At 37.4% G+C, this 26,281-nt stretch overlaps 1 protein-coding gene across 3 annotated transcripts in view; it reads right to left on the reverse strand.

Moving 5' to 3' along the window:
- Positions 1 to 761: 761 nt before the first annotated feature.
- tbc1d22a (TBC1 domain family, member 22a) overlaps positions 762 to 26,281 on the reverse strand; it is a 160,848-nt gene continuing 135,328 nt past the window's right edge. For all 3 annotated transcript variants that reach the window (XM_056260384.1, XM_056260385.1, XM_056260383.1), the window contains 2 exons: positions 25,825 to 25,920; positions 762 to 2,322 (listed from right to left, as the gene is read on the reverse strand). In XM_056260384.1, the coding sequence (XP_056116359.1) occupies positions 2,194 to 2,322; positions 25,825 to 25,920 (225 nt within the window). In that variant the 3' untranslated portion in view covers positions 762 to 2,193. The remainder of the gene's footprint in view (positions 2,323 to 25,824; positions 25,921 to 26,281) is intronic.

Below are 26,281 nucleotides of genomic sequence, written 5' to 3' on the forward strand. Positions count from 1 at the left end.
CATCATGCCTTGTTACCACTGTGCAGGCTGGTGGTGATGGTGTGATGGTGTGGGGGATGTTTTCTTGGCACACTTTAGGCCCCTTAGTGCCAATTGGGCATCGTTTAAATGTCACGGCCTACCTGAGCATTGTTTCTGACCATGTCCATCCCTTTATGGCCACCATGTACCCATCCTCTGATGGCTACTTCCAGCAGGATAATGCACAAATGTCACAAAGCTCGAATCATTTCAAATTGGTTTCTTGAACATGCCAATGAGTTCACTGTACTAAAATGGCCCCCACAGTCACCAGATCTCAACCCAATAGAGCATCTTTGGGATGTGGTGGAACAGGAGCTTCATGCCCTGGATGTGCATCCCACAAATCTCCATCAACTGCAAGATACTATCCTAACAATATGGGCCAACATTTCTAAAGAATGCTTTCAGCACCTTCTTGAATCAATGCCACGTATAATTAAGGCAGTTCTGAAGGCGAAAGGGAGTCAAACACAGTATTAGTATGGTGTTCCTAATAATCCTTTAGGTGAGTGTAGCTGTTTACAGTATGATACTGTAGATTTCCCCCCCCATTTTTACAGCATTATTACTGTATTCTTAACAGCTTCCTACTGTATAAGTCTGAATATAGCTGTTTACAGTATGTTACTGAAGATTTCCGATGCAATGCAATACAGTACTAAATGACCGTGAAAAACCACACACAACAATGTTAAACAAACCAAAAATGTAAAAACTCAACAAATGATAATCATATATATATTTATATATATAGTATTTATTTACACATTTTTCTATTTACATATCTTTGAAAAACATGATAATTCTGTACAAAGCTATTTAATTCAAGATCATTTCATTCACACCTCTTTTAAAATCCATTCTGACATTTCTGTAGGTTGAAGTCAAGAAACTAAGTCAAGAAGCTTGGTATCCAGAAAATCTCCCAGCAACCCCACGTAGCTTGAACTCCATTTTGTCCAGGCACTGAATGTCAGTTACAGTAAACTTTTTCAATTCCATGGCCCATCGAACAGCCAAAAGATACCAAGTATATACCAAGCTGCTGAATTCACTGTTTATGCAGAAGTGAATGTTGTAAAGGCAAATATTCTGCTTTGCCACATCCTAAATGATCATGCATGTAAAATAAATATCTGTGATGTCGTCAATCTCTAGAGTTAGGCACAACTTAACAGGCTCATGTAAACAGTATATAAAAAAGAAAAAACAATTAAAAAAAGCTGATTTATAGAATATATCTTGTACAAAAAGAATGAAAATATACTTATCAAGTGCAGTTTCACTTCTATTTAGTTGTAAGAACTGGCACACAAATTTAAAAGCCTGATGACATGATTGAAGCAGCGCACTGTTCAAATACTGACAAAATGTCAAGAGTCGGAAGCTGATATCCCCAAACACATCTATTAATGATAGCCTTGTACAGTCAGTACAGATTATTATATCTATATCGAAAAGGGACGTGAAAATGACAGTGCCATGAGCAACAGAAATTGAATCAGTTCTTCAGTTTTCGTCTCCAGCTGCCCTTGTTGACTGAACCTGTGCCTCGCAAAACTCAATCAGCCAAAATAAGGCAAATTTCATTGACTCCATTCCAATGCCTCATGGACACTGTTCTAACATAGAGACAAAATGATCACCCTACATATTCTGGCCACTTCCTGAGGTAGACGATGGTTAAAATAAGAGTTCGTAGGCGCTGTTTAAACCAAACGATCTTACTGCGAATGTTTATAAACCATGTTTTCTCAGTAATGTCTGATTATTGCCATGAATCAATTGGGCCAGCATCCATCCTACTGTTCCATTCTAGTATTGCGGAATCCTGCCGTCTAAATTAACTTTTATGCAGATTCAGTGCATGAAAAAACAAAATCTTGGAATTGGTTGAGATTAAATTCAAGAAGAAGAAGAAAAAAAAAGAAACAGATTAAATGAGTGTATTTGAAGAGCGCATGATTTTGACATCCGGTTGACTCATGGCATTCGGAGTGCTTATATTAGTAGAAGTGTGGAAAAATTCCAGGAACAGTTGAAGTCCACTGTACACATTCCCACCCCCATAAAAAATGTCACTGTTTCACTTCAGTATCATCACACGGACAGTGGCGCCTCCGAGGTCAGTAGGGGTTGTCATATTCAGTGACTGTGCTGGGCGAAGCCTCATCTTTTGTAATGGTTAGGGGCGTCGGCAAAGGCAAACTTCAGCCGGTAAGCTTCAGCTAGGAGAACGCTAACTTCCTCATTTCCCCAGTGCATTGTAGGTAGATTCTGGAGCAGAATCATTAGACCCTGTGGAGGATAAAGAGATTTTGTTTAAGATGATTGCATGCACATACACAGCAGCAATATACATTTTCAAATCAACCAGGGGGTGGGTAGTTTGAACAACTAAACAAATTATTGGTGTTAAGGAAGACTTAACACTAGGCTCAGTCACAACCACTGAGCCGGTATATTTCTTAGTAATATTTGGAAACTTTGCGGTCATATACACCAATCATACATGTTTCTTCATTATATTTGGACACGTTCAAATCATGTCCACCCTTCAGACATGTTTCTTGGTAATATAAGTATGCTTTAAAACATGTGTGGGACACACTAGCCCTTGAGGTCCACTGTCCTGCAAAATTTAGCTCCAACCCTGATTAAATTCAGCACAATCAGCTAACCAAGGTCTTGAGGATTGCTAGAAAATTACATTACAGGTGTGATTGATTAGGGCTGGAGCTAAACTCTGCAGGACAGTGGACCTTCAGGGCCAGTCGCCCACCCCTACTTTAGAATCCTTTTTATCAGCATTTCTCAGCAATATATGAGCATTTAAGGTCACATAAACCATTTAAACACATTTCTTAAGGACTTATGTGAAATGTTGTGTCAAAAAAGTTGCACATTATTTCTCTATGCAAATTAGCAGCTATGTGATGTGGTGACTATGAACCAGTACAGCAACTTGCCAATGCCCAGTGATAAATTTGCTTACAACAATTGGCTAGTCGGCTGCTGGAAGACATTTGAGCATCCTAATACACATACATCCCGTGAGGAAGTGTTGCATTGGCAAACCACGTCTTAACTTTGCTGGAAGGAGTTTTCCTTGGTGTTTAGCAGACAAGGGAAGGCATTGCAGCACAGAGTTGTTTATATCTTTTTCTTCAGCGGGGTCAAGCCATGCTATCACAAAGCACCACTGTACTTCTCTAAATTATTATAACTTTCAATCACAGATTCTTTGGCTGCTCTATCTTAAGTGTAGGGTGAAGAGAGCGAGCTGCCAGTCAAGCTGTGTGTTTCTCTTCTCGCTCGGTGCGGTCAGGACCTTGCCAGTGGAAGCCCATTTCTCTTAGGTATAGAAGGCCACGTCTAATTCACTCAAGACGGCGTCAGGCAGCTCCAGCAGGCCTCAGAGTCAATGACTGCATTACAGCGGCTTAGAGCCTCAATCTCCCAGCCTAATTCACCTATCCTGCTGGCCCTGATGAAGGAGAATGAGAACGCTTAATACTCCATCACAGAGGGGTACAAGGGGGATGGATGGAGGTAAGAAGTAGAAGAGAAGGATACAGGGAAAAAAGCAATAATGTATCTTGTAATAACGGGAATGTCAAAGTGCCTCAGACATTTGCCAGTTATTAAGCCAAATCCTCATTTGATTATTCATTCAAGAACTAACGAGAATCTCAAATAAATGTACTTAAATCCACCATCTTCTCTCCAAGTTTGGGATGAGTGTAAAGAAAACAAACAAGGATGAAAGAACAATCAGACTTGTCTGATATGGAGTGTATACTGCACATAAGAGCTGCAGACTGTTCTGTTCAGACACTACGGTTCCAAGAATTCAAAGCATAACACTTTAAGGGTCAAATACATCTGTGAAAAAGCTTGAGTGTGTCAAGACGAATGCTTTTGGCTACACTAGCTTGATTTCCCACGTCATTGCATACTGTAACATGACAGAACGCAAGTTGTAAGCCAATGCAAAAGAGTGTTGCATTCTCAGTGTTGTCGCATGGGGCATTAGGTGAGAAATTAAACTAAACAGTCTTCAATGGTTTTGTCTTCAGCATAGACAATTAGACTAAGAATAAAAAGGCAGAGTAATAACAATATTGTTTGTATTACAAAAGTGTTCATTAGGCTTCCATTTACCCCTTGTATGTGTGATTCAAAGACTATGCAAGTAAAGATTTATGTGGAATTCCCTTTGCAATTCCACAGGCACTTGATTGGGACATTTTATTAAATGTTGAGTTGAGGGCAAAGGACAAAAGAGAAAATAATAATTTTTATGAAGTATAAAGTAGATGCTTGATGCTCGAGTATTCAATATGAGTATTAAAACAGAAAGTTGTGAGTATGAGTACCAATACATTATTTTTTGGTATTAGCTGATACCTGCATTTTTGGATTTTTGCTGTTCTATTTGTGCAATAACAGTTCTAAAAAAGGCAAAAAATTTTTTTTTTGGTATCTGATCATTTTAACAAATACTTGAGCACAGTATCATTAAATACTGATACCGATATCAATAATTATACCTGTCAACTATATTTAAAATGAAATCATCCATGCAATAGTCAAATCAGGTTCTAATCAACACAGTCATCTCAGTCTGATGTTTTTTCTCAACAAATAACTATATTAGGATACTAATTGCCTAGTAATGAGCCAAGTTACATAATTGGAAATAAATTAGTGATATTAGTGGGATCCACATAGGCAACCACCATGATTGATTGGGCACTGTTCATTTTCACTGCATTTAGGGACTTCTTCTCTGGAGTATGTAAACTAATTGCATACCATAAGAAGCATGGGATATTGTAAGTGCATTTCCAATCCCTTAAACTTTAAATGCTAATTGCTAATTCTAACTTTAAAATCCTAATTCTAGATTTTATGTAAAGATCAGAAGGAAGAACTATATAAATTATCATATTACTTTTCATAATTAATTGAACATTAAAGCTGCAGTCCGTAGTTTTTCCTCTTTGTCGCCATCTCTGTTTGAAATCTGCAATTGCAGTTATTCGAGGAATTATCAACTTTACGTGGGTTGTGCCTCGGCACGGCACAGCACGGATGAATTAATGTTTTGAGGAGAATGTGCGGCTGTCAGTTACCGCGTGGTGTGGATACTGTCATTCGCAATCACAGATTCTACTTTTTGGAAGTATGACCAACATAAGAATGTCATCTGAACATCCACTTTTGTTCTAACTAAAGGAAAAAAAAGCATTGCAGTAAATTGCGCTGATTAAATCTTAACGATCGCTTATCATATCACGTCAAACCGTGCAAATTATACTTTGTTCTCAAATTGTTAATGTTAACAACATCAGCATTGCGTGACTACATGTAATGTCCTTCCGACATTTATCTTTGTTTTCGCATGGGCAGGTTGCAGTCTCTTTTTCTGTAGCCACTCCGAAGTCCAAAGTCTTTTGCATTTTACATCGGGTGAATCTCCAGTTGTCACTGGTGATTTTCGTTTGAACCTTTCTGGATCCGCCATCAAATTGATAAGTTTAATTATATCAAGTGCTGTGAGAAAAGGCTATAAATCTCCACCTCCAACATCCTCACACGCAATATAGCCTACTAGCCGAGACTCCTTCTTTATGTGTACAGATGTGACGTAATGACGCAAAGACATGCTCGAATCTCCCGCGGAAATTCACCAGTACCACTGGAATTAACATTATTAGAAGCTTACCGTTTTACATCGAGCTAAGGCAAGCAGATAGTTTTGAACACTGGCTGGTTATGTACTTGCTCAAAAAATTATTTTGGATAATTTTTAACCCAAGTTACGGACTGGAGCTTTAACATATTGACATTCTGAAGATTGTTATCTCTAGGTAAGAAGTCATGATGTGCCAAAAATGTGATTCCAGAAGTAATGCTACAGAGAATGACTGATAGGCAAGTAATGTTCTTAAAGCTACACACCCACACGCAAGAAAGTAATTAAATCAACTGAAGAGAGTTGAACAGTCTGAACATTTCCTTACACAAACCTCCACAATGCAGTATATATTGCACTCCAACAGGTAACGGCAGATTCAATCTTTTGTTAAATGTCAACAGACCCTTCATAGGCTAGGATTTTCTCTCCAATCATTTTTGTGAAGTACCCATGTCCTCCTTGAATTCAAGTAGACTGTTTATTGAAGAAGAGTGAGAGTATGTAAAACTTTGAGAGTGAATAATATTCCTGAAGATCATTATAAGATTGTGTAGGTGTTATTTCCAAGAGATTTTGAAGAGTAATCTACCCTTTCCACAACTGTTGAGTATCTGAACACTTAAGCAAATGTATTTTTGAGAAACAGACCTGTCTTCAGATGTCATCTGAAGATTGACAAATTAAAAAAATATAGTGCATAGCATACCTCACTAAATCACTGATGTGTGTGCAAAACAGTTGTCAACTATACTTAAAACAAAACCATCTGTGCGATAGCCAAATCTCCTAATCAACAGCCTAGTTTTCGACAAATAACTAGATTAGGACACTAATTACTTGTAATGAGCCAAGCCGAATAATTGGATATAAATGAAGTATCTAATGATCTACACATCCAGCTAACATAATTGATGCAAGACTGATAATTTTTGTTGCATTTAGAGACTTTTTCTCTGGAGCATGTAGAAAGATGGCAAACTATTAGTTATGGGACATAGTAACAACGTTGCCAATGGGCATTATTACATTCAATATGAAATGGCATTCACAGCCCATTTTTTCCCCCTGACGTAATACATTTCTGAATGCAACACAGCATTCAAGTTAAAATACTAAATGTAGGGATGCACAATATACAGACAATCATACATGACCAATACATACATTTTTTTATGCCATTGTGTTGGTCTGAAAGAAAGAAACCCAAAAATAACAGCCGAAAATATATCCAAATTATTGCAGAACCCAACATTATTTCTATTTTTGCTTGCACATTGTTAACACAAATAAAATAGCATGTTTACCGAGAGCCTGCCAAATTGTATAACCTGATTTAGTAAGTTACCATTTCTGTGGGATGATGAATCATGCATAAGACCAGATTTTGGAATTCATATAGGCTTTAAGAGAAGTTTTACCTGCAGATGTTTTTAGATGTATTAAGGGTGTTCATAAAATCTATACTGTCAAAATGGTTGCCACATGCATTAAAGAGATCTGGCATGGTGCTGTTACATGGCAAAACTATCCGCATAGCATTTTGAGAATCCCCTAAAATGGAAAATAATATTTATTTTAAAATAAACTGACGGTTAGTTAGTTAGACATGCAGCAGATTCAGCCTCATCTAAAGGGACATATATTGCATTTCCAACAGGAACAGTCCCTCTGGAGTACCCTGGGGTTAAGTGCCTTGCTCCGGGGCTCAGCGATAATGGCAGATCCCAGTAATTCTCCAGGTTCACGAATCGTCCCTTTCTAGCCAAGATCTTCCATTGCAAAGCTAATGCCAACACCGCCTACGACACCATTCCCAAGTAGTATCATATGCATATATTACATTGCAGTTTGACAGCAATAAACTGGGACAGACTTTAATCAAGTCACGCTGTGCAAACTGGACATCAATAATAAATACAGCACAGCACCAAAAGCGGCAAACTTATGATGTACAGTAATGCTAGTTTTAAAGGTTGGCCTAATTTGACTTTAGGAGGATTTTCTTAATGCTATTCGATTGATGCAATCCAATTGTGATTGTTCTATTCTGTTGCGTCTTATCACCGGTGGTGATTGAATTGTGTTTGCTAAGTGACAATAAGAAACTCATATGACTGTTCTTTAACCTAGCAGCATTCAAGCCAAGTCAGAGCTGCAATTGTGTGAGTTTTGATGCAGACATTCGGACAGATAAACCAGCGCCATGACGACACCTCGCTAATAACTGCTGTTGGCAAACTTTAGCACAGAAGAGACTGATTACTATATTCACAACGCCGGTGAAGGGATGTTTGCCACCAAGGATTACGTCGAACGGAGACTTTTAGCCCCTCATCTTCTTGCTGAGCCCTCCTGAATTTGTAAGAATCGATCAGGGGCTCAAGAACAGCGGCGCAGTCACTCCATCAAACGGCAAAGTCGCAGCTCTGCAGATCCTGAGCGTTTGATCCCAGTGTTTTAAACACTCGTGAGACTAACCGGTAGAGAGGTGGTGATTGATTGCGAGGAACTTTATAAACAGCTTTGTTTATCAAGGCTTCTGCTAGACGGAGAAGCGATAGGTTGAGTCTCGGCATTCGGGTGCGCGGGGAAGGAGCAGAGCTGTAATTACTTCCAGGATATTAAGTCCTTCATGCTTTTCCATGTCTCTTTTCGGATAAATTGTCCCTGCCTCTCGTTGAGCGAGCTTCCTGCAACAACAGTGACACTCTATCATTAAACTGTATTAAAGCACATTTACAGGCAGGAGGGTTGCTCTTGATTCGGGACCTGCACGTATGACGATTAATCATTACCGGCGGGTCTCCTCCAGAAGCTCTAGTGTGGACAAAATTACTAGTTCTCTGATGAATGTGCTAGGTTTTCGATTAATCATGAAGAGTTCATTTCACCTAATCCTTCAATGCAACCGTCCTAATAGAGTCAACACTATAACTCAGTAACAAGATGGCAAGGAAAATATCTGCACTACTATAAATCTCTAGAGATACTTTTTTTTTTTTGCATGCAAATTTACCTCTGACTAACTGTAATCTTACACTTTACAACACAAAGAACTAATAATAAACTTGCAGATGCCCCCAAGATGAAACAAAATATGACTGTCAATTTGAAATCCTTTCAAGTCAAACCAGGCAAAATGAACAAAATTAAACTTTCGATCCGCAAACAATTAGATAATGATTCGCACTCAATTACAGCTCGCTGTGAACGGTTTATATATCCGATATGCATGTAAAATTGGAAGTTAATTGAAAAAGGGCTTGACATTTGCACTGCCGAGAAAAAGCAGCTGACAGACAATGTGGAAAGTAGGATTTTTCTTGCTCTTTAAAACTAAGCTGCAAAAACCCAGAACTGCCTTCGATTGACGTCACAGCCATTTGCTCATTGACATATGACCGCCCACATTTATGTACAAGCACATATTCTGTATTCAGAAACTGGTCCATTATCCAGAGATAGATGTTTGTCAATATTCAAACTTGCATTAAGATGAGTTACGTCAGGTATGAAGTCACTAATAGCAAATTACATTGGTTCTTGAGTCTCGTAACTTTCAGTGGTCATCTATTTCTAAAGAATTTTCATGGGATTTACATCTTTCCCAAAGCAAATTTGATCTTGAATTCTTGATAAGATTTTTTGGTAACACTTTACAATAAGGTTCATCAGTTGATCTAACAATAAGCAATACATTTGTTACTGTATTTATTAATCTTTGCTAATGTTAGTTAATAAAAATACAGCTGTTCATTGTTTGTTCATGTAAATTCACAGTGCATTAACTAAAGTTAACTGATACAATCTTTGATTTCAATAACGTATTAGTAAATGTTGTAATTAATATTAACCAAGATTAATAAATGCTGAAGAAGTATTGTTCATTCTCAGTTCATGTTAACTAAGGTAGTTTATAAATATTGAAACGAAATAGCCTATTGTTGCCACAAATTTGTTTTCTGATAATGCACGCTCTTCCTGAAATATCATTGGTTTTGGCTACTGAAATGTTGTTATCATGCTGTTGAAGCTATATGTAGAATAATGCTTTCTAAGTATTTATCTGATATACGGAATATAATTATGCCCATGCACAATTTGAGAGGTAAGTCAATCATAAGAAAATATATTTATATATAGAAGTCTTATAGTTGATGTCAGTACTCTGTTTTTTCCTAAATTGTTGACAGATAAGTCATTTCTAAGATGACTTTCTCAAGGGGTGTAAACACTGTGGGAAAACGGTTTGAACAGTCATTGTTTTTGCAATTCAGTTTGCCAGATATTTCACCCTTAAAGCTACAGTACCAAAAACATCCTCTAATAACATACAAAAACTTGCATGTAACTGGTACTTGGCTTGCATTGCACTAACAAAATCATATAGTAGTTTACTTCAACTAACTTGGCACAGTGGGCAAACATATTTAGTGTTCTGTCACACTAGCACTTGATGGAATGAAGAATCTCAGTGATGCACACACTTGAGAACACGAGTTTAAAAGCTGTATTAGCTCAGAGGTTCGAGCGGTAAGCCAATCAGCCACATGCCCCTAAGAGCCTGCACAACAAATTAAGAGTTTGTCTGCTCACAGTTATTCACACAGACAGCGAATCCATTTAGTTTCGGCTGTTTGAACCACCTGAGGTGGAACGAGACAAAACATTAGGAGCTGATAGTTGCTGCTTTTTAATTTAGCAGCATAATGAACGTAACAGGCGTGAACCACCCAGCTTCCCCTCTTGAGTTCTTTGCCATTTCTTTTACTTTTATTAATTCAGTCATTTTCGAAAGACAAGAGGGAAGCAAGGATGACATATTCTTTGCATTTATTACATTCGTAGATGAGTTATTGAACATTTCCAAATTAAAGTATAAGAAGTGTTTCATACAGAACTAGATTTTGTTTTTTTCATTTTCTGAGGAAACCCATGGTGCTTGTCCATGCCAAACTCACCGGCAATATATTAGGGTGTTTTGGATGGTTGCCAGGGTGTTGTGATGTGGTTGTTAAGGCATTCTACAAGTTGTTCTGGGTGGTTGCCAGGGAAATGTTAGTGTCAGTTAATTTATATTTCAACACTAAGATATAAGAACAAAACCATATATAATTATGTGAAAAAATGACATTATTTGTTTATGAAACATTTATTCATTCATTTTGAAGGGGCAGTTCACCCAAAACTAAAAATTCTGTCATCATTCAATCACTCGTGTTGTTCCAAACTGCATTTCTTCTGTGGAACATACAATAAGATATTTTGAGGCGTCTCAGTGAAAGTTAATGGCAACCATACCAACATATTTGGGGGGGGGGGGGGGATTATCCATTTAACGAGTATAGAAGCATGTTGTCAACATGCTCCAAATAATATTTTTAATCACCTCTTTTAGATTTAGTAGAATGTTGGTAAAACTTTATGTTAGTCCACGATAGTCCACTTTAGACATTCCACTAACTATAAGTCACTTTACAACTACATGTCAACTAACTGTCAATAGAGTATTAGTAGACAGATTCGATTCGAGATTCCTTTATTTGTCATTTTCATGGTGTACATAAAAACGAAATTGTGTTTCACACATCCACCACTCAGTAATTCAGTGCAATAGTAACTAATCAAAAAAGCACAATTTAAATATAAATATAAATATACTAAAATACACTAAAAAAAAAGAATAAAATACATAAATAATTTCAAATTTCAAATCACGTTCTCTGGTTAAGCAGTCTAACAGCTGTGGGGAAAAAGCTATTTAATAGCCTACTAGTTCTTGCTCTGATACTTCTGTATCTTTTACCAGACTGAAGGAGTATGAACATATCCCGTGAAAAATGAGTAAAGTCCTTAACAATGTTATTTGCTCTATGCACACAGCGCTCTGTGTAGATGTCCTGAATACGTGGCAGTGAAGCACCAATGATTTTTTCAGCAGTTCTCACAATCCTGTTCAGTTTATGTCTCTCGTCTGCCGTACTGTTTCCAAACCAGCAAGAGATGCAATATGTGAGAATGCTCTCAATGGTGCCTCTGTAGAACATGGTCAAAGCTGGAATAGGGAGATCCACCTTCTTCAGTCTGCGAAGAGAATGAAGACGCCATTGGGCCCTCTTGATTATAACTGTTGTGTTTTCTCTGGAGGTTAACTCATCGGTCAGATGGAATCCCAGGAACTTAACATTGTGTACTATATCCACCTCCAAACCATTGATGGTCAGTGGGAGGTGGTGCTGATGACAGGATGCTTAATATATGATAACACTTTTTTTTGATGGTCTACCAAAAGATATTCTACTGATTATAAGTAACTTGGCAACTACAAGTTATATATCAACTTATTATACTAACCCAAACCCTAAATATAACCATAACCTAACATTCTGCTGACAGTCTCTAATACTCTAATGAGAGTTAGATGACATGTAGTTGCAAAGTTACTTAGGGTGTATTCACACCAGGAAAGTCCGATAGTTCACTTGCTTTGGTCCGGACCAAATAATATTTTTTTTTTTTTTTTTTTGGTACGGTTCGCTTTCACACTGCTCTTTTTGCAAGTGAACCAAAATTTGTCAACAAAACCACACGTGTGCTAAGGTCGTCCATTCATTGGACAAGGATTCTCAAGTAGGGAAATCAGGAAGTGCAAAAAAGGCTCAGCATGGAGATATTTCGTACTGCAATATTTGTTATTTTACTAATTTTGTGTTATTCTGTACAAACGCAATATGAAGAAACTGCGCAGAAGACGGATAAGGTATAAAGTTTTCATTCATAGAGAGGGGCTATGTTCACACATTCAAATAATGAGATTCTTATTGTATATACTGCTATCAAGTGCTGTCAATGTTAACGCTTGCGATTAAGTTTGTCCAGTTTAACGCAGCAATCATCCTTGTATTGTAACTATCGTTGCATCTATGCGAGATTAGACTAAAGAGAACGCTCTGTATGTGAATGTCCTAATGCACACACTCATTCATTCATTCATTCCAATGATGCACACACGACGCGCAGAAAGACGCGCAACAGTATCGTGTGGCCAGACAGCGCGCCGGAATGGAATTCTCTTTCGCACTTGAACAACAATAACACAAACCATTATGCCAAAATCTCCGACTCCGGAAGCCTGTTAACTCAAAGGCGCAGTGCTTTCTTGCAATTGGGTCGGTTCATGTTCACACCGTAAACGAACCGTACCAGAGTTAGTTTGGAACCGTACCGAGACCACCTCTTCAGCTGGGTCTCGGTTCGGTTGTTTGGTCCGCACCAGAGTTTGATTGCTGTATTCACACCTGCCCAAAAGGTCCGCACCAAGGGGGGCAACGAACTAGAGTTCGATTCAATCGAACCAAACAAGGCAGGTGTGAATACACCCTTATAGTTAGTAGAATGTCTAAAGTGGACTATCGAAATAAAGTGGAACCGAATGTTAATAAAAAAAAAAGAGCCAATTATTTAATTTAAATGGAAACAACATGTTGTCTTAACAGTATAATACTAGATATTTTTTCAACACTGCAAATTGGTCTTTAATGATTAAATATATTTTAGCAGAGAGGTTCCTCACAAGGGGGTCATCATATTGGGTGTCTGTGGCATTCAAAAAGTTTGAATCCCCATTTGAATCCCACAGCAAGCACAAAGAGCTTGTTGCAATTTTAAATTAGGTGTGAATAAAGCACAGAAATAACCATAGATATTGTCCATGTTCATGTCCAGCTAGTGCAAATCACAAGCTATTAATAAGCACAACTAATGAAGCAAGTATGAAGGTGTTCATCATATAGAGGCGAATAATCTTATTTCATGGACAGCATAATATATAGACCTCTTTTTAATTAAGCCTCACATTTGCGTATGGTGGACATAATAATTGCACATAACTCCATGTTTTCCGCTTCATGTGCTGTAGAGATAGCAGCGGTCTGCCCTGGGGTCTTGCACTAAGGCTTCGGCAGTTACTTGTGCAGTCAACACTCTTCCAAAGATAGCTGGCATGCGCACACACACATTAAAACGCTGTTTTGTGATTCAACTAGCTCCCTTTCTGCCGTAAACTCCATTTAAATCAACCCATTAAAACTCCAAAGTGGATGATTGATTTCTCCGATTCCTCCTTCCATCCACGCATAAACACGTTATCAGAGCTCACACTCGACTGCGTCTCAGCGGTTAGAGAGAACTCTATGAACTGCCATGTTAAAGTTTTGAGACGTGCAAGTGAGACTGCAAAACTTAATAGCGATAGAGTGAGCTTGTGTGATGTGTGTGTTTATTTCGAGTTGACTGCAATGAAGGTTATGACTGTCTATGTCCTGAAAACAGGAAGCATGAGTGAAAAACAGGTTAGGATAACTGATTTGGACAAAAAGTCCAGCTCCCACTGGAAGAAGAGCCAAGCTCGGTTCCAAAACCTTGTGAGCAGCCTAATTGACCGTTCGCAAAGACACGCCCCCCTTAGTTACTGTCGCTATGTCCGACAAGCTACGCTGCTTTCACACACACACCATGTTCTCATGCAGTGAAAAATACATCGCGGACTGACAACACGCTGACAGACAGGACAGACCAGGTTACTTTTTGGTTACTTTTGATATTAAACATATTAAACAAAGTCTCACCTTTCAAATTTGGTCATTTTTTTAAAAGAAATTTAAACAATAAATACCGTTTTGTGGCTCTTTAATGTGTCGTGACAGATCGCTGACTGTAGAGCATCAGTTAAATCTGCTCGTGATCCGATCATCTCTTCCTTCTAGTTCATTTATAGCATCAAATAAACATGAAGGAATATCAGAAGGAATGTTTTAACCGCAGAAAGGCATCAGTACATTCCGTTTTTCAAGTTCAAATCCTCCCATGTTAATCTACTAACTCTCCTGACTGCTTTGTCGGACAAAATGGCGGATGGCGAAGTATGATTGGTCAGATCACCTGTCAATCAAGCTCCCTGCGAAGGGTCAATTAAACAGCATTTTGAAGGTATCGTCCAATGCAAAGGCTGTTCCAAAAGGCAGAGAGCAACATTACTAACATTCCTTTGGCTAAAATCTAAGGTTGAGTCGCACATTTTCACAGCGGATAAGGCAATCCCAGAATGCTATGCAGCAAGCAAAGTGAGAAAAAGAGAAAAGAGCCACTGCCCCGTGTAGCCTCAACTTTTGCTTTGATTTCCTATCAACCTGAATTCACCCAATATACTACAATATACAGACATTCTGTGTTTGTTAGAATTTTTATAGATTCTGTTTTAATGATTTAATATAAATGTATGATCAAAAACAGTGGTAATCATAAAACAGCTTAATTTATCTTTTAAAATACAAATCAAATGAAAATCAAATAATTCCTTTCATTTTTTTGGCAAACAAAGTGATGCACTACAGAGGTTTAATGTTTAAATGGAAATATGGATGGAAAATTGTGATATTCCTTAAAAAAATATGTTTTAATACACTTATTTTAATTACGTTGTACACTATACTATAGAAAAAACTGGGTTGCAGTGAAGACCTTTGAGTTTCTGTGCAGTTATGACAATAGTTTTTATCAATTGAAATAATGAAATGGTGACCATTTCTAGAGATGAAGTTAATGTAGAGCATCCTCATATAGAGTTTTTGTGGTTTAATATTCACAGACACTAGTCTACATCTAGTGATGTACTAGTCTATAAACTAGTGATTTGATTAAGTGTACAGCCCTACTTTTGATTTATCCATTCCAATTTTGCCAAATTCCTTGACATTACGTTTATACAGTGAATATTTTTAAGACTGTGCTCCACGATTCCATTCTGTTCTGTTCCCTTCTGTTATAATAAACATCTCTCTTGCATTCTGAGAGGAGGTATCTTAGGGTAAAGTCTATTTAAGCTTTTAGAACGTGTTTTGAGGAAAACAACCATTTCTGTGTGATATGGTCACTGTCCTTTGAACAGGGAGTGCCGAAATCGTTATCTATGAATTTGAAAAAACAACATATTTTGGTATTCTAGCAGGCATTTGAGACAACGGGGCACCAAAAAGCGAAACAAAATCCCATCGATAAAGAGTAAATTGGTAATCACAGACAAAAGAGGGAAGAGGTTCTCGGGCCGTTAGCTGCACCAAAGGCTTTCTCATTACATGATAAACAAACCCCTAATGAGAGCTCATTTGCTGCATATTGCCCTTACTAAATGGCATCAGGGGTTGACATTTGGCTGTCTGTAACCTGCCGTGCCACTCCGCAGGGAAGACGCATGCAGCTCATAGCCAATGTTCAACTGTACATGGCCTTGCCCTCTCTTTTTTATTCAGATCTTTACTAGCATCACTGTGAATTTCAGTAAAAAAACGTCATTAGCATCAGCAGTAAAATGGAGTGAATAAGAGGGGCTTAGAGCACAGATAGCGGCAGCCATTATGTCTCCACGCTCACTTATCCAAGCATTAGAGCTTCTCATCTAAACACACTAGCGTCCAATTTATTTGCTTTCATTATTTATTTTTTGCCTTCAAAAAGAATCATCTGCTTGAGAGCAGAGTCTATACTGGAGCTGATGCAGTACACATTGATATTTATGGAGGACACAATAAACGTCTGAGTACAAACCAAAGAGTGAAGGTTTGGCTAGTTAGAGTGGTCCTTTCTCCATACTGTGCATTTGGATGAAATGCATTTTGTTACAGCAACAAATTTGCTATATTTTATTGTATTAACTAGATGTTTTACCAGTGACCAATTTATTGGATGGCTTGGCATAAAATGGTCTTGTATATTTGACGCTCACAGATCCATTGTCAGATGCTCAATTGTAGTCAGGGCGTCATTTTCTTGTGGCTCCAAAAATGATGAGTCACGTGACATTTACAGCTTAGGTAACCGACTTTAAAAAAAAAAAAAAAAAAAAAAAAACGGTCTAAGTGTCCATAGGCAAAGATGTACTTCCAGGGAGACATACTCCAGCTAAACAACTGCCATTTGTGGAAATGATCCTTACAGGGTTCTTAGGGAGGTGAATGCAATTAAAAATTTTTAAGGAACTGGATTTTTAAAGGGAAACCATTAAAGGGTAACTAAACCCCCGGTCAGAGCCTGACTCCACCCACTGGCAATATTTGAAAAATGCTGGAAAAGTGGGCGGAGCCCAGCGGAGATAGAGGGGATGAACGGATACTCTATCCTGATCGTTTTCAATACTCGCAATTCCAACTCCTGGCTCACTACAGTGGTTTTCACGAAACAAGATGGTTTTTATACTGCCATGGATGTGGTAGCTCGTACCAAGGGCGTGGTAAGCTGAACCCTGCTTACATCAGCTCTCACCGCTACCGTCACGAACTACCGCAAACATCCAATAGGAAAATTCAACTGCAGTAGCCACCGTTTAACCTGAAGAGGGCAGCACTCAGACGTTTTTACACCATATATTGTAGAATTGAAACACTTTATACCCAAATGTCAAAAAAGTTACTCGAATCAATGAACAGCACTAATAAAGCCCCAGTCTTACAGATCATTAATTAAAAAAAGTTGGTTTAGTGTTTAGTTACCCTTTAAAAAATCCAGTTCCTTAACACTTTTTTTATCGCATTCACCTCCCTAAGAACCCTGTTGTGAAATATTAAGATGATTTGGAATTAAAACCAAATCATCAAAATTAGAGTCAAACCAAAATTTATTCAGACACCTTCAACATTTCTAACATTATCACAGTTTATTCGCTATAGTTTAGAAAATGGTAATAAAATATGCCAAGAACTCAGTTACCAAATCAGTTGATATTTCACTGGTTTTGGCCATCTTTCTGTCAAACTGTCTCACAAATGAATTAGGTTGAATAGCTGTCAGCTACCAATTACCAAGAAATGCTTAATGTTGTTCAGTCTGTGGTGTAAAAAGGTCGCATTAGCAATTAGAGAAAGAACACTTGGGCAAAACATGATCAGGTTAAAGTATCTGAATAATTTTTGGTCCCAATTTTTTTTTTTTTTTTTTACATTTTACTGCAAGTGCACTGTATGAGGAATTTTTGGGTATAATATGTCACAGTTTACTTTATTTTGCTATCCTCACTTACATAAATGAATTATAGTGTCCTGCACCCGCTAGTAAAAACATATAAAAACTTATATCTGGTGTCTGAATAATTTTTGGTTTGACTGTATTTAGTCAAAACCTGTACCATTTCTCAATAAGAACGGTTCCTGCTTCCCAACACCTAGAGGTGAGACAGCAATATATAATTACGTACATTATGAGGAGTGCAGGAAGGGTAAAAGCAGGTCAGATTGGTTCAAACAGCAGGTTTTCAAGAGGTCGCTGTGGTTTAGTCCTTTTAACCTTTATTCTGTCCCAGTAAAGATTTCCCCCCTGCTTCAATACTCATTAATTGCCCTCCTGCCAAGAATAGAAGCCATTACGAACGACTAGAAATACCAGGGGGTCAGACAAAAGTCACAGTGAAACAAGACACACCTACTCTTCTGACACGTTAATAAACCTGCAAGATAATCTACATCATTTATACTGTTATGTCACATTCTGCTCATTATTTACTCACCCTCATCTCATTTCAAACTTGTATGACTGACTGACCGACTTCTGTGGAGTACCAAAGGAAAATATTCAGACTTTTTCTCTCCATACAATGAATGTGAGCTAATAAATGACCTGATCTTACATGCATTTGAGTACGTCGCCTGTCAAGATGTACAAGTTTTGAGACATGAACCGATGATATTATTGCCATTTAACCTGATGCAAAGTGTCTTGATATTTGACTGTATGCAAGTGCAACTAAAAGTTCAATTTAGCAAAGTGGAAGATTAATTGAGTTTGAATGCGTTTCTCACACAATTGCATGACTTCAGTAGATTTCATATGGACTAATATTTATGGCATGTTATTATAATTTTTGAAGCCTCGAAAGACTATGAATCACAGTAAACATCTTCTTTTGTGTTCCATACAATAAAGGAAGTCACATTCGTTGGGTGAACAATCCCTTTCAATAAGCATTATTTAACGACAGCAACAATTTATTTTGGATTGTGCTTAATTAAGGATTTATACAATTCCTGATTTCCTCATTTTCAAGAGCCATTAACTGTTAACGCTCATTAAGAAAGCTTCATTAGAAACCAACACTCAATCTCTCTTGAAATCCATTCCTTAGTCTTGCTGTCTGCAAGACATACTTGAAAAATCACAAAAACATTCCCGCCCAGCAATCCATCTCTCTGCAGTTAGCATTCTCCTCAAGAACTGCATGTGTACAGCTTCTGAGAAAATATGGGGCTTTAAGTATTTCTTGGAGGCCGGTCCTAATGAGAATAAATGCCCTTTTTTTATGTTTAGAAAGATATGATACGAAGGGGTACATGCAGTGAGAGAAAGATAGTGCAGAAGCCAGAGGCCATATTTAAGACGAATACTGCACACTCATGCAATCTACTGCTATGAAAGACCTGCGTCCCAAAAGACGAGTCTAATTTTCACAGTTTGAAATGCTGGGATAGAATTATAAATTACTCTTGTCTGAATGGAGACTTATTTAATTCTTTGCATAAGGTCTTTCCTTCAATCTAAATCTCTCCCGATGAATCTTCAATTATCTTTATAAGAAGAATCAAAGACATTTTCAAACTTAACCTACTGAGGAAGTGCACTCAAAGAATTTTCAGAGTCTTCAAAAACCATTGTCTCGATTCTATGACAAAGGGTTATGTATATGAATCTTTATTTAATGTATGTTTAAGGTGTTTTTTTATGTTAACTGGTTCTATTCACATACACTCACCTAAAGGATTATTAGGGACACCATACTAATACTGTGTTTGACCCCCTTTTGCCTTCAGAACTGCCTTAATTCTACGTGGCATTGATTCAACAAGGTGCTGAAAGCATTCTTTAGAAATGTTGGCCCATATTGATAGGATAGCATCTTGCAGTTGATGGAGATTTGTGGGATGCACATCCAGGGCACAAAGCTCCCGTTCCACCACATCCCAAAGATGCTCTATTGGGTTGAGATCTGGTGACTGTGGGGGCCATTTTAGTACAGTGAACTCATTGTCATGTTCAAGAAACCAATTTGAAATGATTCGAGCTTTGTGACATGGTGCATTATCCTGCTGGAAGTAGCCATCAGAGGATGGGTACATGGTGGCCATAAAGGGATGGACATGGTCAGAAACAATGCTCAGGTAGGCCGTGGCATTTAAACGATGCCCAATTGGCACTAAGGGGCCTAAAGTGTGCCAAGAAACCATCCCCCACACCATTACACCACCACCACCAGCCTGCACAGAGGTAACAAGGCATGATGGATCCATGTTCTCATTCTGTTTACGCCAAATTCTGACTCTACCATCTGAATGTCTCAACAGAAATCGAGACTCATCAGACCAGGCAACATTTTTCCAGTCTTCAACTGTCCAATTTTGGTGAGCTCTTGCAAATTGTAGCCTCTTTTTCCTATTTGTAGTGGAGATGAGTGGTACCCGGTGGGGTCTTCTGCTGTTGTAGCCCATCCGCCTCAAGGTTGTGCGTGTTGTGGCTTCACAAATGCTTTGCTGCATACCTCGGTTGTAACGAGTGGTTATTTCAGTCAAAGTTGCTCTTCTATCAGCTTGAATCGGTCGGCCCATTCTCCTCTGACCTCTAGCATCAACAAGGCATTTTCGCCCACAGGACTGCCGCATACGGGATGTTTTTCCCTTTTCACACCATTCTATGTAAACCCTAGAAATGGTTGTGCATGAAAATCCCAGTAACTGAGCAGATTGTGAAATACTCAGACCGGCCCGTCTGGCACCAACAACCATGCCACGCTCAAAATTGCTTAACCCTCTGGGGTCCAAGGTGTTTTTGGGGTCCTTGAGATGTTTTGACATACTCTGACATTTGTGCTTTTTTCAGTTGCTTATAAACATATTACTGGCAAAGGTGTAATTACACTCTATTTAGCACAAACAGGGCTACCATAATGTGTTATCAACATGTATGTACATTTTTGTATTTTTGAGAGAATATTGTTTATGCGTGGTTATTGAAAAAACTAAAACTTAAAGTTTCTGAAATAAGGCCACAAAACACATACTAAATATGTGTCCACAAGACTTTTGGCTAATGGATGTTGTCGCCTAGAGTTTTTTCTTCAAAATGATCTGAAAATCATCCTGCCTTATCATTCACATAAAACAATAGATTGGTTTAAATTTAAAAATGACACTTTTTGTTTGGAAAGGCAATATGCGCAGGGGTGTGACCTGCTGTGATTCACACCTGAGAAGACAATGGGCCCGCATAATGAGCGCATAATGGGGCTGCATACTAATGACCCTTTCATTCAGGTGTGTCACTGAGCCACAAGAATGCAATGACAATACATATATATATATATATATATATATATATATATATGCCTATATAATACAAAATTGGTTCACAGTTCCAATTATTTATTTATTTTTCAAATTGTGCTTGCAAATTGTATAATATCAAATGTAAAAATTTCTAGTAATTGTGCAGTTAATTATCATACTGTTTTTACAGAAAGTTTGGGAATATATCCCAAATGTGTCACTAATAAAACACAATACAAATAATTTAAAGAGGAGGCTTATATTGAGCTTTTAAGATTTACCTAAGATTTATTTATATGTAGCCTACATATATTTTTGCTATTTTAATAAAAAGGTTACAATTACAACAACAATTAAAATTTTAACTATATTTCAAATGTAATCTTTCTTTGTATATACTAAAGTATACATTTTATCATACATATTTCACAGTTGCGGATTAATTAGTTTGAATATAGCCTACAATCGAACAAACACTATAATAACATCTTAGCAAACAAGCTTATTTGATGTGGCAGAATTTTACAGTAAAAACGACATCTTGTCTTTTATATGTAACATCGTTTTTATGATTAGGACATATACATGTTAATTTGCAGTTTAATACGTTGCTTATACAAAAATATTTTATTTCAACATATTTCAGTCGATTTTTACTCATCTCAGTATTGGAATATAGTTAGGTAAAAGCTGTTCATTCATTCACACACAAAAACGCGATTCAAACAGTCTTTTTGTTTACAGACACTATTCCATATCGCGATTAGCACAAAGCACTTGAAAATAAAGAATGTACCTATTCCTCAGCTGGATCCGTTGCTCCTCCAAATGAAACTAGGCCTACCTGTACTTCTGAGGTAATTTTTTCCAGGTTTATTATTAAGATAGTATTATTCCTCACAGCGTCGTAAATATGAGTCTCTTTCGTGGGTTATCCAGCTGATGTGTGGGCGTGGATCGCCTGAGAGCATTTGTGTTTGAATAGAGCGCGCGCTCCGTGGGCGTGGTCAAATTAACTTTAATGAGCTGAGACGAGAACGACTATCATCTCTCTCTTTTCGTACAGATTACATAAAATGAGAAAATTTGTTTTTTATATAAATTACTTCATTTAAAAGAAGATAATTCAGGCTTCATGCCTGTGTGCCTGTATATCTGTTTGACTGAGTATTTGCAGAGTTACAGTTCATTTTTCGGACGCGTTTCAGAATGGACTTCACTGACAGAGAGAACGCAGAACGCGCATCATGTTTATTTTTCTTTATTAGGCGAAAAGCACAACACTTTGTTTTTTTTTTATGAGGTTCCACAAAGAAAATACAAACTTAACAGGATCGAATGATGTACAACACTTATATGTAAGATCAAAATCAACAGAGTAATTTGAGTCTCTTTTGCACTGATAAGGAAAAAAGTGAGCTGGTATCGCCGGCGAGACCGCCGACCCCAGAGGGTTAAATCACCTTTCTTTCCCATTCTGACATTCAGTTTGGAGTTCAGGAGATTGTCTTGACCAGGACCACACCTCTAAATGCATTGAAGCAACTGCCATGTGATTGGTTGATTACATAATTGCATTAATGAGAAATTGAACTGGTGTTCCTAATAATCCTTTAGGTGAGTGTATTTCTCAGCATTACATAAGACTTGCATTCAATGCACAGCAATAACAGGTTAACTGTATAAACTGTGCTTAAGAGGATATTCGCCAAGGTGGCCATTTTGACATAATTCAGCGTGCATAATTCCTTTGAGTCGTCTTGTGCTTAAATGGTTTAAAACCACTTGAATGTTTAAATTGGCAAGACTTAAAAATGTGCAAATGATAAACTTTTGTGACAAAGCAATACTGTTCTGATTGGACCAGTGATACTATCATCACTTCTTGTCGAGCCCTGAACAACCTCAATGAAAAAAAAGCAATTCAAGATGGTGGAAAAGTTGAGAGATTTGCTGATTATAAATACAAACTTTTAAGTGAAGATTCCAGCTAGCTGAAAACCCAAACTGAACATTTACTTTATATAATAATCAAATTTAATAATTAAAACACTAAAATAAAAATTGTACTCAAACAAAAATGGCACATAATGCAAAAAAAAGTGTGTGAAATTTGTGATGAAATTGAAAGAACTTGAAAGTTGAGTGTCTATCTATCCATCCATCCATTCATCCAAAATAAAGATAGTAATGGCTCAATTTTAGAAACCAAAATAAATGGTCAGAAACAGCACCAAAAAAAAAAAAAAAAAGAAGAGGCAGCTATTTCGGACAAATATTTTCGGTTGCTAAAACTGAGGCATCACTATATTTATTTTTAATAGACTAGAGTTTAGTTATCTTAGGTTATCTTATGCTAACATCAATCGCCCATGTGCCGTGAGCAGCGCATGGAGAGCGTTCTAAATCAGGAAACTTTATTTGGAAAACAGCTAGCAAATTGTTTTAAGACTAGCTAGAACAAAAAAAAAGTGAAGAATCTGCAAGGAACTGTAGGGGAACTTGACCAGAGCCGCACCAAAGTCAACTTCTTTGCCACACATCTCCCATAACACCACTATACCTCTAACTGGTCTATGGCATGACAGTCTTGCAGGGCACGATAGGCTATCGCTTATCAACGGTCATGTGTGTGAAAACAAATCAGCAAAAAAGGGAAAGGAATATACAGTGAAACAAAAGGATAAGGAGACAGAATAGGAGAAATAATCTCTCTGCTGACACATGGCACAGGCGGGTAAAGACGGAGGCCCGGGGCTGTTGTCTGAATGCCAAACAGCAGCCCTGTGCTGCAGAGCTGGTGCAGGGGATAATTCGGAATCACTGGGCACTGTAAACACAATAAATCAACCGCCCCACAACACACTGCTGATACACACCACTGACTCGCTGCATATTCAACAACACACACACACACACTGAGCAGTCTATTCACTCCACAGAGATGCAAGTCTAAAGCGAAGGCAAAGATTTCAAAAGAAAAAAGTAGTATTTGGATATCTGGATTGTGAATGCTGTTCAGACCCAATTTAGTTTTGTAATCATGATTGAAATAGAATATTTGAAAAGTAGGACAGGGCTTGATTATTAGGAAATTGATAAGAAACTGATTAGTGGGCAGAAGTGTGTGTTCCATACCGGAATGAAAGTTTGCAGTGTGTAAAGTTTGTAAATCAACCAGTTTATTTAGAATAAATGGCTCAAAAGAACGATTCGTTTAGTTTCTGATATTTACTGGTAGCTAATGATTCAATCATAGTGATTTTTTTTTTCTCTCTTCAAAAATTCCCCCCAAAATAATCACCATATACATTTGGAATGACATACGAGTTATGCAGAAACATCAGCAAGAAAAAGAAAGTTTCTTTCAGAAATAGTTAATACATGTTAATATTTTTTTTTATTATAAAGATATTTGTAATTATTTGTTATATTCCTGGTAAAAAAAAAAAAATTACAAAAAAAAATAAAGAAAATTTTATGTTGACAAATAACAACAAATTAATAATGAATTATATAACTATTATAAGTATATTCAACCTTACTCTGATACATTGAGTATACACACGTAAAGCGACATATATTATGGCAAATCTCAACTAGTACTTGATTATATGCAGAAAAATTAACTATATTATTACCCATCAATATAACAAATATTGGATATATAATCCATCCTACTTTACCAGTATGCATACAGCATACTTACATAAGATTTTTTTTTTACATCATTGTAAAATGTAAACTGTATTATCGCACAGATCTATATATACATTTATCCACATACAGAGAGTATACTCAATTAGGGTGATACATACTTTATAGCATATGCCAACTGCTTGAATGCTTGTATCACCACAATAGAGGTAAAGCCTCAAAATTATATCACAATATTTCAAGAATATTTACATAATGATATTAATGACGATAAAAAAAAATAAAAAAAATGGAACAATGTTTTATTGGTGATTGCAGCAGGCAGGCAGCAGCATTTATTAGTGGAAACAAAACGAAGGGCATTTTCCATCCTTTTCCAATGAGCTAAATGCCCGATGGGCATCATTAGACCATTTTTTTATTACATTTATCTCACCTAAATGTTTGCTCACTCATTGCATTTTTACAATGGCATAATTTTGTTGTTAAGAGTTTACACAGCACAAGGAACCTTGATTTCAATCTGTAAAATTAAATTGAAAAAAAGTAGCAAAAATGTATACAAAATAATAAAGATACAAATAAAGAGAAAAGTTTTTGGGTAGGTCTAACACTACTATTCAGAAATGCTACAGAAACTGAATAAAGTTATCACATGTAAAATAATACTGATAGTCTTTTAGTCCTGACTAAATTGTATATATATGTATATAGCTGTGATGGTTGATTGACAGACAGGATGAGAAGTAATAATTCAGTACCAGGAGTGGGAGTTCTGATCAAATAAACACTCATATTGTAGTTCTGGTGACACATCTGCCCTCTCCAAGCCTCCATGCCTAAACCCTTTACCTCTCAATCGCATGGTACAAGTAAGTGAGTGTGCGAGGGGACGGGAAATAGAAGAGTCTCAAAGGGACGGTACAATGTCACCTTACAGCAGCTGCTGTTGTCATCACACTAATGCAGGCGCAGTGACCCCTCGACCCTGCCAGTTAATGAGGGAGGAGGGGGCTCACGCAAGGACGACACATTCTGCGGCTCGGGGGACCGCACAAAACCACACAAATACTCTCTTACCTGGAAATCTCTTTCTTCTAGTATCTCTTTCCTCCATCGCACCAGGAAGGCAGCACACACGTACAAATGGAAATGAGAGAATCCTTCAGGCTCCGCCTGCGAACACAAAGATGACAGTGTCATCAATTGTCACAACTCAAGGGGTCATATCGATTTTCATTCTGACATTTTCATTCTGACATCACAATTATAAGCTCATTAAAATATGACCACAGTTGAACACAGCTTGGTTCAGTAAAATAAATAAATAAAATAAAAAATATAGAGTACATTGCTATTAACAGTCCACTAAATAAATTACAGTAGTTGATAAAAGTTTATTTAACAACTGTGAATAAATGAGTGAATTTATTTAAATATTAACGTAAAATCGCAGGTGTACTTCAAGTAAATATTTTAGGTCAAAGGGGTTCGATTGACAAAAAGCTTTGGGAGTCGCTGTGATAAACAACCAACT

The sequence above is a fragment of the Rhinichthys klamathensis genome, unplaced genomic scaffold (assembly GCF_029890125.1).
Source record: "Rhinichthys klamathensis goyatoka isolate OS25496 unplaced genomic scaffold, OSU_Roscu_1.1 h1tg000176l_1, whole genome shotgun sequence".
In the NCBI taxonomy this organism is placed as follows: Eukaryota; Metazoa; Chordata; class Actinopteri; order Cypriniformes; family Leuciscidae; genus Rhinichthys; species Rhinichthys klamathensis.